This window comes from Phalacrocorax carbo, chromosome 18, assembly GCF_963921805.1.
Source record: "Phalacrocorax carbo chromosome 18, bPhaCar2.1, whole genome shotgun sequence".
Classification (NCBI taxonomy): Eukaryota; Metazoa; Chordata; class Aves; order Suliformes; family Phalacrocoracidae; genus Phalacrocorax; species Phalacrocorax carbo.
Genome location: NC_087530.1, coordinates 3,653,966 through 3,667,246, shown reverse-complemented (window position 1 = coordinate 3,667,246; position 13,281 = coordinate 3,653,966). Strand labels below are relative to the sequence as shown.

The following is a 13,281-nucleotide window of genomic DNA, read 5'->3' as shown; positions in this document are numbered from 1 at the left end:
GGTGAATCCCACCCCCTGCCCCCAAGCGCACCCCGCACCCAGCTCTCCCATGACACCCAGGGGACGCCCTGGTCCCCTGGGGCCATTTCCAACCACCCCGTTCCCATGTCCCCCCATGGTGTATGTGCCCAGGGCCCCTGCACGGCCACGCTGCGGGTCAGGCTGAGGGCCTGGGTCCTCCTGCAGTCACTGGGCAGGTGCTGCAGCCTGCAGGGGCTGTGCCGGGGCGGGGGGGGGCTGCACTGAGGTCAGTTAAGGGGGCTGCGCCAGGGCTGTGAGGGGGCTGTACTGGGGCTGCACCGGGACTATGGGGGGAACTGCACTGGGATTACGCAGGGTGTGCACGGGGGGCGCTGCACCAAGGCTGGGGTGGGGGGGCTGCATGGAGGTGTCCGGAGCTGCCCTGGGGATGTCCAGGGGCTGCACTGGGAATATGTGGGCGCTGCTTGAGGCGGGGGCTAGGGGCTGCATGGAGGTGTCCGGAGCTGCCCTGGGGATGTCCAGGAGCTGCACTGGGAATATGTGGGCGCTGCTTGAGGCGGGGGCTAGGGGCTGCATGGAGGTGTCCGGGAACTGCCCTGGGGATGTCCAGGGGCTGCACTGGGACTATGTGGGCGCTGCTTGAGGCGGGGGCTAGGGGCTGCATGGAGGTGTCCGGGAGCTGCCCTGGGGATGTCCAGGGGCTGCACTGGGAATATGTGGGAGCTGCTTGAGGCGGGGGCTAGGGGCTGCATGGAGGTGTCCGGAGCTGCCCTGGGGATGTCCAGGGGCTGCACTGGGAATATGTGGGAGCTGCTTGAGGCGGGGGCTAGGGGCTGCATGGAGGTGTCCGGAGCTGCCCTGGGGATGTCCAGGGGCTGCACTGGGAATATGTGGGCGCTGCTTGAGGCGGGGGCTAGGGGCTGCATGGAGGTGTCCGGAGCTGCCCTGGGGATGTCCAGGGGCTGCACTGGGAATATGTGGGCGCTGCTTGAGGCGGGGGCTAGGGGCTGCATGGAGGTGTCCGGGAACTGCCCTGGGGATGTCCAGGGGCTGCACTGGGACTATGTGGGCGCTGCTTGAGGCGGGGGCTAGGGGCTGCATGGAGGTGTCCGGGAGCTGCCCTGGGGATGTCCAGGGGCTGCACTGGGAATATGTGGGAGCTGCTTGAGGCGGGGGCTAGGGGCTGCATGGAGGTGTCCGGAGCTGCCCTGGGGATGTCCAGGGGCTGCACTGGGAATATGTGGGAGCTGCTTGAGGCCGAGGGGGGCTGCATGGAAGTGTTCAGGGCTGTGCTGGGGATGGAGGGGCTGTGCTGGAGCTGCACTGGGGACGGGGGGCTGCGCTGTGGGTGTCCGGCGCTGCCAGGGCAGGCTGCACCGGGGGTGTCCAGTGGCTGCATGGACTGGAGTGGGGGGAGGGCTGCGCGGACCCCTCACCCCCACTCCCATCCCACCCAGGGGCTCTCCGTGGCGGGAAAGGGATTCCCAGCGGCGGCCCCCCGGGCTGGGTAGGGAGGAGCGTCCCGTCCCATCCCGTCCCGTCCCATCCCGTGCAGCGCCGCGCCGTGCCGTGCCGCGGCGTCCCGCCCCGCGCCGTCCCGCCCCCCCCCCGCCCTCCCGCCCGGCCCGGCCCGGCCCGCCGGGGCTGAGCAGCCGCGGGAGGCGCCGGCGCTCGGAGTCGCTGCGCTCGGCGCTGGGGCGCGGTGTGCGTCTGGGGCTACCGGCGGGGCAAGCGCCTACCGGCACCGGTTCGGCTCGGCTCGGCCGAGGCCCCGCGGATCTATGCGGCTGTGAGCGGCGGGAGCAGAGCGGGATGGAGCGGCTCCTGGCGCCCGGCCTCCTGGTGCTCCTGCTGCCCGCCCTGACGCGAGGTGAGGGCCGCCGCGACGGGCCCCGGACCGGCCGCCCCAGCGCCCGGCAGGAAGTTTGCCGAGAGCGGGGCCGGGGGCGGCGTGTGCCCCGGTCCCGGCTGGACACCGGTGGGGGGAGGTCCGGGACGTGGGGTTCCCGCCGTCTTGGTACGCGGGATGCCCGGGGAGCGGGCTCAGCCCCTGCGGGGGCACCGGAGCTCGGCGCCGCCGGGAGAACCGGGGCCGGAACCGTGGTGGGAGCGGGTCTGAGCACCGCGGGCGGGGGTGGGGGGTCGGGGCTCGGTGCCCCGGAGGAGATGGTGGGGAAACGGCACTCGGGGCCGCCGGGGGGACCGGAGCTTAGTATCGGGGGGTGCCGCGGGGAGCTGCGCTCGCTGCCGTCGGGGGGACCGGAGCTCGGTGCGGCGGCCGGCCGGAGCGGGGGGGGACCGGAGCTCGGTGCGGCGGCCGGCCGGAGCGGGGGGGGGACCGGAGCTCGGTGCGGCGGCCGGCCGGGGGGTGGGACCGGAGCTCGGTGCGGCGGCCGGCCGGGGGGGTGGGACCGGAGCTCGGTGCGGCGGGCGGCCGGAGCGGGGGGGGACCGGAGCTCGGTGCGGCGGCCGGCCGGAGCGGGGGGGGACCGGAGCTCGGTGCGGCGGCCGGCCGGGGGGTGGGACCGGAGCTCGGTGCGGCGGCCGGCCGGGGGGGTGGGACCGGAGCTCGGTGCGGCGGGCGGAGTGGGGAGCCAGAACTCGGGACGGGCTTGGCCCGGTGGAGGGGCGCGCAGGGCGGTCGCACTCCTGCATGTTGTTCTGCGAGAGCTTTTGACCGTTTTGCAAATTTTTCTCGGTTTCCTGTTTCTTGAAAGTCAGCCGGGTTCCCCCCCGGGTCGTCCCCCCCCCCGCCTTCCCCCCCCACCCCCGGGGCGGGTCCGGGTGCTTCGCCGCAAAGCGCTGGGTGACCGTCGGGGGCAGCTGGTCGGGGCCAGGCAAAAGAGCCCTAAAAGTGTGGGGCGGAGCGGGGAGCAGGCCGCCACGGGGGGCCGGGGGCCTGCAGTGCCCCCCCCCCCTCCCAGCCCCGGGGCCGAGCGAGCAGCCTCCTCCGGAGCAAGAGTGTTTTGGGAGGATTTGGGGAAGGGAAGGCAGCGGGGTTGCCTTTATCCCAATCCACACCGGGACAGCCCGGGCTGAGAGCCATCCCCTTCGGAAGCAAAGTTTGTAAAAAGTTGTGCCGGGCCGGAGTGGTCCCCAGCACCCCGCTCCATCCCCCACGGGACAGCTGGGGCGGGGGGCAGAGCCCCGAGCGCAGCGGGGTGTCCCGGGGGTGCCTGGGGCTCGGCAGCCGTACCGGGGGAGAAGTTTGGTTCTGGCGGTGGCGGTGTGAAGCTGTAGTTGCTCACTGTGAAACTGCTCCGGCTGCACACGCGTGTCGCAGAACCAGTTACCGTGAAGAGCTAGCGGGGCAGAGAAGGGGAAGAGCAAGCCGGAGTGGAAATCGGAAGCGATTCTGGTACTTTCAGCGAGTTGCTGTGGTAACTGTGCAGAATTTGGCTCTGAGGGCCAGACAATGAAACCTTTACTCATAGCAAGTTGTGACGGGCGACTCATTTCGTTACTGAGTTAATGATAACTAATGGGCCCTCAGACGGATGGCTTTTCCCAAATGGCATTTTGTCACTCAAGGGCCTGATCTGGGGTTTCTCTCTGTCAGTCCTCCCACCGGAGGAGAAGGCAGAGCTTACCCTCAAGCCCACCCTGAGTTTATTTTTAGGTGAGCCTCTCCGTGCTGGGGCCGTGTGGTCCCTGCGCCGTCACCCTGCGGGTGGGGGCCGAGGGGTGCTGCAGCCCCCGTCTCACCAGGCTTTGCACGGGCAGGGGGCTCCGGGAGTCTTGGCGAGCCTGACCCCGGTCTGGGGGATGCTGGGGGATGCAGCCACCCCGCCTCCTCCCGCTGCCACCTGGGATCTGCGCTGTGGCTAACGCTCTCCTTCTGTTTGCAGGTTTACGGTGCACGCAGCTTGCCGAATCCTGCCTCAACGGGGGCAAGTGCGAAACTTTTCTCAACGGGACGGAGGTGTGCCAGTAAGTATGGAGGAGCCAGAGGATTTTAATCTCTCTCGACCAAAGTATTGACATGCGTGTTGACTTTGCTTTGAAGACTCTGGATTTAATAGGGCAAGATGCGTTTTCTTTCCTTGAGTGGCAAGAATAACCTGCTTGTGTAGGAGACGCCGCGAGTTTGGCAGGATCAGGCTTTGTTCCTAGCTGGGTGGAAAAACATGGGCAAAGGGCCATGTTTTGCTGGTGTTAACCTATGCAGACTGCCCTGCTGATGGAGCAGGAGGTAGGGCCAGCCTGTGGCGCTCGTTGGACCGTCGGGTGGGGAGAGGGAGGCTGTCTGGCTGTCTGTCTTCCAGCTACTCCCTCCTGACCCCGAAGCATTGCCTTTCAGTCCTTTGCACCCTGGCAGTTCGTGGCGCGGTGTCCAGTATGCCTCCAATAAACGTTCAAGAGAGGTTTCGTGGTGTGGCTCTGGCTGCTGCTGCTGCCTCATTGATGTCCGTGGGCCTGCGGGACATTGCCTGGGGCAGGCAGGGGAGCAGGACCACCTCCTCCCACAGCCCTGCTGGTGCCAGTGCCAAGCTGCGGTCCAGCCTGGTGTTCCTGGCAGGACCTGGCACCCAGGCAGGGGCTTTCTTCAAGCTGATTGTGGGGAAACGGATGTGTAAAGCATTGGGACTCTTTGAAGGACCAACCGACCCACCGCAGCGATGGCCGATTCACTCCAGGCTCCCAGGGAACAATAACCAAGAGAAATGAATAAGGCTCCAGCTCCCTTTTTAAAACTATTCCATAAAAGAAATGTGAATGGGCAAGGCTCTGTTTTCCGGCCAGATTTCCCCTCTGCCTGTTGAACATGGCCTGAGCTGAGAGCAGGCGGGGAGACGTTCCCACCCACCCCAAATTTCCAAATAGGAAGTCCTCAGCGGACGAACCTGAAGGCATTTCCAATCCCAACCTGTTGAATGGCAGTTTCCCTTGACAATGTGTGTTGCTTTTTGCAAATCCGCCTGGGTGCCATTACTCTGCCCAGTAGCCGGGCACCTCCCGCCCCCTTCTCCAAGCTGAGCCCCCCAACCCTTTGGTGCAAATAAATCAGCAAATCAATCAGGCACATGAGCAATTTAATGGACAAAGGCTGGGTCCCTTTGTGAGCCACTAATGAATGCACGCCACTTTTTTTTGCACAGAAGCCCCTACCAACGCTTGACGCTCTAAATCTTGTTTTCTTTCATTCAAAGAGCGACAGCTGGGATTCGGTCGAAATTCGGCAGCTATTGTTAAGGGAGGCAGATTAATGCTGTGTGACTAATCATGTATGGCTTCCCAGAATGCCCAACCCTCCACCCCCTCCCCAACCTTACACCCCTCCTTTTCCTTGTGGTCATTCTTCCCTTTTTTTCTTAAGTCTCTGCAACTCCTGATTTACATTTCATGTGCAGATGGTGATGGAATCTAATTAGATCTGATGTGTGCGAGCTCTATTTGGAGGAGAAGCCTCCAAAGTAGGCTTGGGATGGTTTTTTTTTAAGAGGAAAAAGTTAACTTTAGAGAACTTCTTCATTGCTAGCTGTGAATCACCACCTCTCTCTTGGCTGCAGACGCCGGGATGGCTTCGCGAGTGTGTGCAAGTTATTTCTGCAGGAAACCAAGGTGTGCACTCTCAGTGTGTTAAAGCACTTGTCCCGTGCAGGGTACACTCTGTGGGCGATGGGAGCAGATATCAGAGTTACTGCCAGACTGGAGGAGGTGCAACTTTCCAAAGTATCTGATAGCAGCTCGCAAAATCCTGTTTTTTCACTTGTTTGAATATCTCTTTACGAGGAGTTTTGCTTCCAAGCTTCTTAAACAAAGCAGAGCCAAGAACACAGATACCAGACGCAGAAAAGCTTGGCACTGCCCTTTGGCGCCTGCGTGAAATGCACCATTTTGGCTGCTGGCCACATCTCCGCTCGGCCTGGCACTTAACAAAGTTTGGCCATAAAGCCCCATTGTGCTGCCCCCACAAATCCAATTAGAAAGTGGAGTGAAATAAATAGCGTACGAGGGAGACGCTACTCCAGCGGACAAGCGTCCCGGCGTTTGTGGCGGGAGAGGCCTATTTGGGTTACGTGAAGACAACTCTGATAACGCCAAAACCGAGTTATCAGCCCTGTTATGGAAAGGGAATCGCGGCGTGAGACAAGGAGCTTTCTCTGCCTTTATTATTTTACGGTGATAGTTTGTAAAACTCCAGGTGCTTTATCTTGCTTGTCCCTTTGCCAGGCAGACCGGGGCATGCAGGGGTTTAACTGAATGGAGAGGACTGAGCATTTGGTCGGTTGGAGGGCTCGTGACAGAAGCGGCCTAATTAAGCCGCCTTTGGAGCCGGTTTCCAATCCTGGCAGGGGTACCGGGTCTTTCAATGCTGAAAGAGCAGCAGCAGAGTTTCGAGCGTCTTGCATGCACCCCAGCTGAAGGTGCGGGGTGTTTCTGGCCCATGCATGGCGTTTGCACTGGATCTGGAGCTTTAAAAGGTCCCGTCTGCAGACGATGGCTGCTGCGGTGTTGCAGTGTGGTTTCACAGCGCTGGGGAGCTGTGGTTTTCCAGAAAAGGCACTTGCCTTTGACTAAGGCATTTTCCCAGACAAAATGAGAAGGTTTTCCAAAAGGTCATTTTGACTTCTAGTGATAGCTCCTAATTAGACTGTTGGATAACCATAGTTTTGACTGGCATCCCTGCAAATGAGCAGGGCTGATTTTAGATTGCTGTGCCATGTGATGTTTATTCCCAGGACCTCCCTTGCTCCGCTAGTTAAAAGCAGATGGCATGAAAGAGGGCTGAGTTTCAAACCCCGCTTCACCAGCCTTTCACCATTAAAGTTGGAGGAGCTGCATCTGTGTTGTCATACTTTTGCCCAGAGAAGCCAAAGAGACGGCAAAGGAAAATAAAAAGTTAAATTAATCACTAGGCTTGCACTGAAAAAGGGGAAAAGTCAGTTTGCTAAAGTACTTCCTCTGTTTATGAATCAGCGTGGTGGTGAAGTTCAGCCGGGGCGATGGCTCCTGAGCTGGTGCCCATTGCCACCACCAGCTTCCACGGGCAGCAGGCCAGAAACCTTGGAAGAAACATTCAGAGGGGGACAGTAGCAAGAAGAGATTATTATTTTAGCTCAAACCTCTTTCAGGAGACAACCAGGAAGACAGAGGAGGGATCTGAGCCCTGCAGCTCTCTGTGCCCTTCGAGTTATTCAACTGCTCAGTCATTGTTATCTTATTGTAAAGGGCGGAAGTTTCCTTCTGGTTTGGTTTTTCTCATGTGCTTTAACCCAACGTTATTTCCATGAAATAATAACAAAAAAAATGCAGTCTCCGTGCTGGAGAGGAAGAGGGTGGAGTGTTGAACAATCAACCAGAGGAAGCTCTTAAAGAAGTAGACGAGCGGTGATTCAGCCATGTTGAGAACTCTTGATGGCTCTTTCAAGTCTGATCTCATTCTCGGAAAGAACAAGGTGGAAATGGGTAAGAGGGTAGATTAAAAATACAAAAGCATCACCTGTTGCAGATTCCAGTGGAAGAGAAACTTAGCTGAGAAGCCCAGCTGGTGAGGTCACTGGGACAGCAGCAGGACTTTTGAGCTCTTTTCTAGAATAATCTCTGTTTACATCTCTGCTCTCTGCAAAGTGTCTTGATGGTTATCAGTTGTCTGAGGTGGTCCCGCTGACTCCTGCTAACTTGCCCTGGGATTTTAGTGGTTGGGCTGAGGTTTTTTGCTTGATGTTTTTCTCATGGCTTGGTATTTGTGATGGCCAGAGGGTTGTACTGCATTTGGGCGGGGGCCAGCATGGGTCATGCTCAGGAGGAGGTGTCTCGGTAGGTCTCTCAGCAGTACCTGCGGCACAGAGATGAGCAGGAGATGCCTGCTGAGGTGAGGTTGTGCAGGGGCTCCCCAGGATCCAGAGGGGTTGAGGTATTCGCAGTGGCCATCACCACCTGAGATCAGAAGGGCTAGTCCTCCCCAGGTAGTTGCGGCTGTTCAATGTGCGATCCCGTGGTGTGATGCAGTGCACGGGGCTCTGCTCCATGGATGGCTTCTGGAGGTGGCTCTCTGTCATGCAGGGTATATTTTATTCCACAAAAATCCCAGACTTGCTGTCTTCCTACCTGCTGGAAGCCACAATACGTCCATTTGTTCCAGCTGATACTACACACCCTGGTCTCGCCTCCGAGGCTGTTCCGGTTTATTGTATGTAGCATGAGGGAGACATGCTTGGTCATTGCAAGGCCAAGCTATTCACCAATTAAGGGCTTGGATAACATAATCAGCAGGCAGTTAGCAAGTTTTAAAATAACATTGTTTGGAAATTAACCGGCTCTTTCCAGGCCTGGAGGTGTGCTGACCCTCGTTTTGCTCGTGTTGGTAGGTGTCCCGAATGGTAACGGCATGTGTACATGAGTGGAATGTAAAATTTATAGAGCATCAGTGTGTTTACCAAGGGAGTAGCCTCAGGGTGCAGTTACTGAGAGCTGGTAAGCTCTGGCTTTGGATGGAGACTCCTCCATGGTTAACGTGTCGCCAAACTCCAGGTGAAGCTTTTAGACCATATATTGGGGCTGTGGAGTAGAAGAGCCTCTAGGATACAACTTAAACCCCCCTGGGAAAGCAGACCTGCAGTGGGGTCTCGATTGAGTCCTGTCTCCATCCCAGGGGCCAAAAAGGTGGTCAGGGTCCGTCTGCTTCACTGCAGGTGTGTGGCTTTGTGTCCAGCCGGCTCCTGCTGCCACCCAGGATGGGGCAGCACCGTGGGGCGCTTGGGCAGCTTGCTCACCGCTCCCCCAGCTGGTCCTGGGCTGACCTCCTGCAACCCTTAATTTTAGGGGCTGGGGTTAGAAGGACCATCCGGCCAGAGAGGTGGAGGTTTGGGGTGATTCCAGATGCTTTCCGAATGGGTTTTTAATCTTGTTGCATGCCCTTGGCCCGCAGCACTGAGCCCCAGCACCTGGAAGTGGCTCTGCTAAAATCCTGCAGGTCCCTGACCTTGCCGTGCAGCATGGTGCCCTCATGAGCCTGGATTTGCTGCGAGGAAGAGGCATCCCAGCTTCCCCAGCCCATCTGTCCGCAGAAGGGCTCCATCCCGCAGTGCCGGGCTCCTTGGGGTTGGCCTTGGCAGGTATCGGCAGCGGTGGATTGGTGTCACCACCATCCAAGGACTGCCGGCCACAGGCGTTCTGTTGCGTGCTCACCGGCCCAGGGTTGTGCTCGTGCTTTGGTCTGGGATAGACCTGCAGCTGCTTGCATTGGTCAAAAGATCTGGAATGAGCAGTAGAAATGCTACTCTGATGGTGAGGGGGCCGTTGCAGTTTTGGTTCTTTGGTGTCTGAGCTCAGAGGCATCCAGGAGCAGAGTCGTGTGAGGCTCAGGGCCCTGCTTTGGCACCACCGGTGTCAGCAGGGTCCGATCAGGATTGCAGAGCGGGGGCTCTGAAGGGCTGAGGAAACCCCAGTTGGACTTGATAACACAAGTCCGTTTGCACATCTATCACGTGTGTTGTTGGGAAGTCTTTGCAGCGCTCTGCTAGGTCTGAGTGACGCTGGACCATGGCAGCTCCCATCCGCCTGCTTGGAGAGCCTCGGGACAGTTAGGGATGCCCACCTGGGCTGAGGTATGACGGTGCCCGTTCAGGCTTATGTGCCCTCGTCTGGACTCTGCCTTCCTCAGTGCATGGCAGTGCCTTGTTGCAGCACCTCCATCTACAGCTCTAGCATGTGTCTGGCGGATCGGGTCACCTCCTCTCACCTCCCTGCGTTGGCGTGTGCCCCACGGGCAGGGGTCAGCGGTACGGGACGGTGTCAGGGTTTCCACGTGCATCAAGCGAGGTCTGCTTGGTGCCTCAGTTTCCCTCCGTGTGCTGTTGCTTATCTGAACACCAAAACCTCTCTTGGTGCGAGACGGTGCAGCACAACCTGCCAGGCGCACCCCGGCTCACGGAGGCGGAGTGGGCAACGGAGGTGCCTGCTGGTAAACGGGGTGCTCGGCGTGAGAGATGCAGGATCAGGACCACGACTAAAACCCGTGTGCGGGGCTGAGGGGGGAGGCGTTTGGCTGGGTCCTGTGGGGACCCCTGCCCCAGGATGGGGCGGTGGGCTTCATGCCCTGCTCGTGGCCGGTGATGCCCCGCGTCTGCAAAGGGCTGTTGGGAGCATGTGAGCGGTGTGTGCGCTGGGTGTGCTTCCTTCGCGCAGCAGTAATTAACGTCTGCTTCAAGCTTTCACCCGTCATGTCCTCCCCTTCCCCCACGGCAGCCTGGAGTTAATATTGGAAAAGTCAGTTAAACAGTTAATGTTTAGGCCCTGGTTATTAGGCTCTTGCACATTTCCAGCAAAGGGAGCGGAGTTGCATTTTAATGGGAAACTTTCACGCTCAGTCAAGTTGCAAAAATTTATTTGTGCAGAAGTCATTTTCTTTTAACAAGTTTTCACCCTAATTCCCTTCCCCAAAATCTGAATTTAATGGTATTTATACGGGAAATGGATTTATTAAGTTTTAATGATGCTTTAACGTTGCCCTTATTTAATAGAAGGGGCACCCTGCAGGCAAGCGGCCTTGTGGTGGTGGGCTGGGAGGGCTGGGTGCCAGGAGGAGCACTGATGGGCTGGGGAGCCTGTTGCTTTAGGCTTGACCTAAAGTCAGCATAGCTGAGAGTGGTGGTGGCAGGCTTTGCTTGGTCCTCCAGGGCTGTGCAGGATCAGTCCCAGGCTATTGCAAGGGCTGGGGCTGCAGGGCTGAGCCTTGCCTCCAGCTGCTGATCCCTCCTCATCCTCCGCCGTGGCTCCTGGTGCGATGTGACGCTACCTGTGTCCACCACAGCTGTTCCCAAGAAAAGCAACGAAAGGAGACTGGCACTGGGGCTCTTCACTTTGTCAGCTGCTCTTTCCCATGTCCCCTTGCTGAGAGAGCCGGCGTCAGCAGTGCGATGGGGACCCCAAGGACCATACGCTCCCCGCTGGCGTCGCTGCCTGGGGGGTTGAGCGTTTGTGAGTGTGCAGCCATTTATTTTAAGATGGAAATCATCTGCTGTCGATGAGCAGCTGTGGAAGAGAGCACATCCCTAGCACTCCCACCCCACCGGTGCATCCTTGCGCAGGGGGATCAGAAAAAAACCCTCCCAAAGGCACTCCCGCCTGGTTAACCCACGGAATGGCCCCTCTCGGGCCAGGCGGAGGAATGTGGCTGTCAAAAGCGGGATGTGCAGCGCCACTGGCTCGCGCCCACTGCCCGTCGGCAGCCGGAGCCCTGTGTACTGGCTTTGGGGCGGGCTGGGAGAGTGACCCCGCAGGGGAGCAGCCTGGGAGGGGGGGGGGCCTCTCCCCGGCCCCCAGCCCCTATTAAAATGTTAGACACAGACCTCTAAGTCAAAAGGCAGGGCGACAGACGGCCCTTTCACAGGGCCTGCTGCTCCCCACAAAAGGGGGGTTTCCAGGGGAGGGGGGCAGGAATGCAGGCTGCGGCCGGAGGGCAGAGCCGCCACCATTGTCCCGGCTCCCTCAGCGAGGGCGTCATGTTGACACAGGGATTTCTGCCGGCAAAAGGTGTTGGAGGCAGAGTCTTCCCTCCTTCCCTCGCTGTTTCCTTGGTTAAACTCGGCAGCAACAGAAATCCTGGGATACAGATCCCGGGAGCAGATACCCGTCTGCTGAGAGGTGCTTTACGTCCCTCAGGCCATGGTTTCCAAGGGAGCGAGGATTTTGTTGCCAATAGCTATTTTCGGGAGCTTTGCTTCGCTTGCAAAGGGAAACCAGCAGCTTCATGGCTGTGAGGTTGTGGGGAGCTGGATCCACCGGTGCCCAGCTGTTGCCATCTTTGCCCACTCGCCATCTCAGCAAAACATCCCTGGTGTGAATTGCTCTGGTGTTTGGTAGGGTTTGTGCTGCAGGGGCACCAGGGTGCTCTGCAAAACCCCCCTCTCCTCCTGTTTATAAATATCAGAGCTAAATATAGCTTGTTTAAACTCTTGGTGACTGTTCAGATCCTAATCTCAGGTTTTATGTTCAGGATTAGAAGAGTGGGGATGGTGGGGTCACGCGTGTCCCGGGTGGGAGTTTTCCATATTTGGCTCTCGGGCAGTGCGGTGTTTAGCCAAAACTTGGTTTGAGGAGGGAAAAGGAAAAAAAAAAAAGAAAAAAAGAGTTCATCATTGCTTAGTGAGATGGTGACACCGGCACTGCATGCATGCCAGAGCTCCCTGGAGCAAGGCAGTGTGAATTTGCCCTGCACTGGCCGCAGGTGTGGGCAGCACTGCGTCCAGAGCAGGAGAAAATGGGCATTTACCCCAAAAGGGATGGAGAAGGGAGAGTGGCCTTGTGCACCAGCAGTGCTGGGTGGGCGGGCGGCCTGGGGGGGTGGAAATTCTTCATCTCCCCCAGATTCTGACTTTTCCTTCTGCTGGCTTAAAGAATAAAACATTTTTAAAGGAAAAATGTTTACAAATGAAAAATCAAAATAGGGAGCGGTTGCAGTGGGTGCTCTCGAATGCCACGGCTGCTGGGCAGCACTGCAGAGGAAGAGAAGAGCTGGGTAACGTAATGGTGTCTAACAGGCACACCAGTCACCAGTGTGGTACTTGCTGGAGGACCTGCCCCGGGACGCTCATCCCTGCCCCACGGGCGGGTGGTGGGACCATGTGCTGACCTCAGCGCAGGTTGTGTTCCCTGGGGATCCTCTGCTAGAAGCGTATCCTTCGTGGTTGCCCCATAAATGGGCTCCTCTAAGAGAAGGAGAAGGGACCGGGATGAGCAGAGCTCAGCGCAGGGCAGCTCGCTCGCACAAACAATGGGGCGGTACGGATCTACACCAGCAGAGGATATAAAAAACATCAACTGGAGAAAAAAAATTCATAGCGGCCATTGTTGAGGGTGGGAATGAGGCAAGTTTTGTCTTGATCTCTTCCTTCGACATCTTTCATGTTTATTGTGAATGAAGCTCCATTGAAAGGCAGCTCCTTCCCAGGTAGCTGGTTACCACCCTGTGAATAGCCTGGCCACTTTGCTTAGTAATGGGATTATATTGTTTTTCATTACAATGGGAACTTTGATTCCCAAACTGTCCTGACTAATGTCTGCTTAAGAAACAAAGCCATTTTTTTTCCCTCTCCCCTTCATGCTGGTAGGAGGAACAGGGCTCTAGCACTTTTTTTTTCCCCTACTCCTGTCCATAAGTGTATCCAGCTTTGGGAATTCCTTTAGTTTCTCTCCAGATGAAAGTCTGGGTCTTAAAATCTCAATTAGATGGCTTGGGCTAGGTCAAAAATGAAATGGAACAAAAAAAAAAAAAACACATCAAAGACTTCGGATTGCAGTTTGCTTTTTTTAATTAAACATGACTGGGAGATCTGCTCTTGCTTTATTAACCTG

General features: G+C 57.9%; 1 protein-coding gene across 2 annotated transcripts in view; it reads left to right on the top strand.

The window, feature by feature from the left end:
* The first annotated feature begins 1,606 nt into the window (after positions 1-1,606).
* NOTCH1 (notch receptor 1) overlaps positions 1,607-13,281 on the top strand; it is a 44,833-nt gene continuing 33,158 nt past the window's right edge. For both annotated transcript variants that reach the window (XM_064469100.1, XM_064469099.1), the window contains exons 1-2: positions 1,607-1,852; positions 3,831-3,912. In XM_064469100.1, the coding sequence (XP_064325170.1) occupies positions 1,795-1,852; positions 3,831-3,912 (140 nt within the window). In that variant the 5' untranslated portion in view covers positions 1,607-1,794. The remainder of the gene's footprint in view (positions 1,853-3,830; positions 3,913-13,281) is intronic.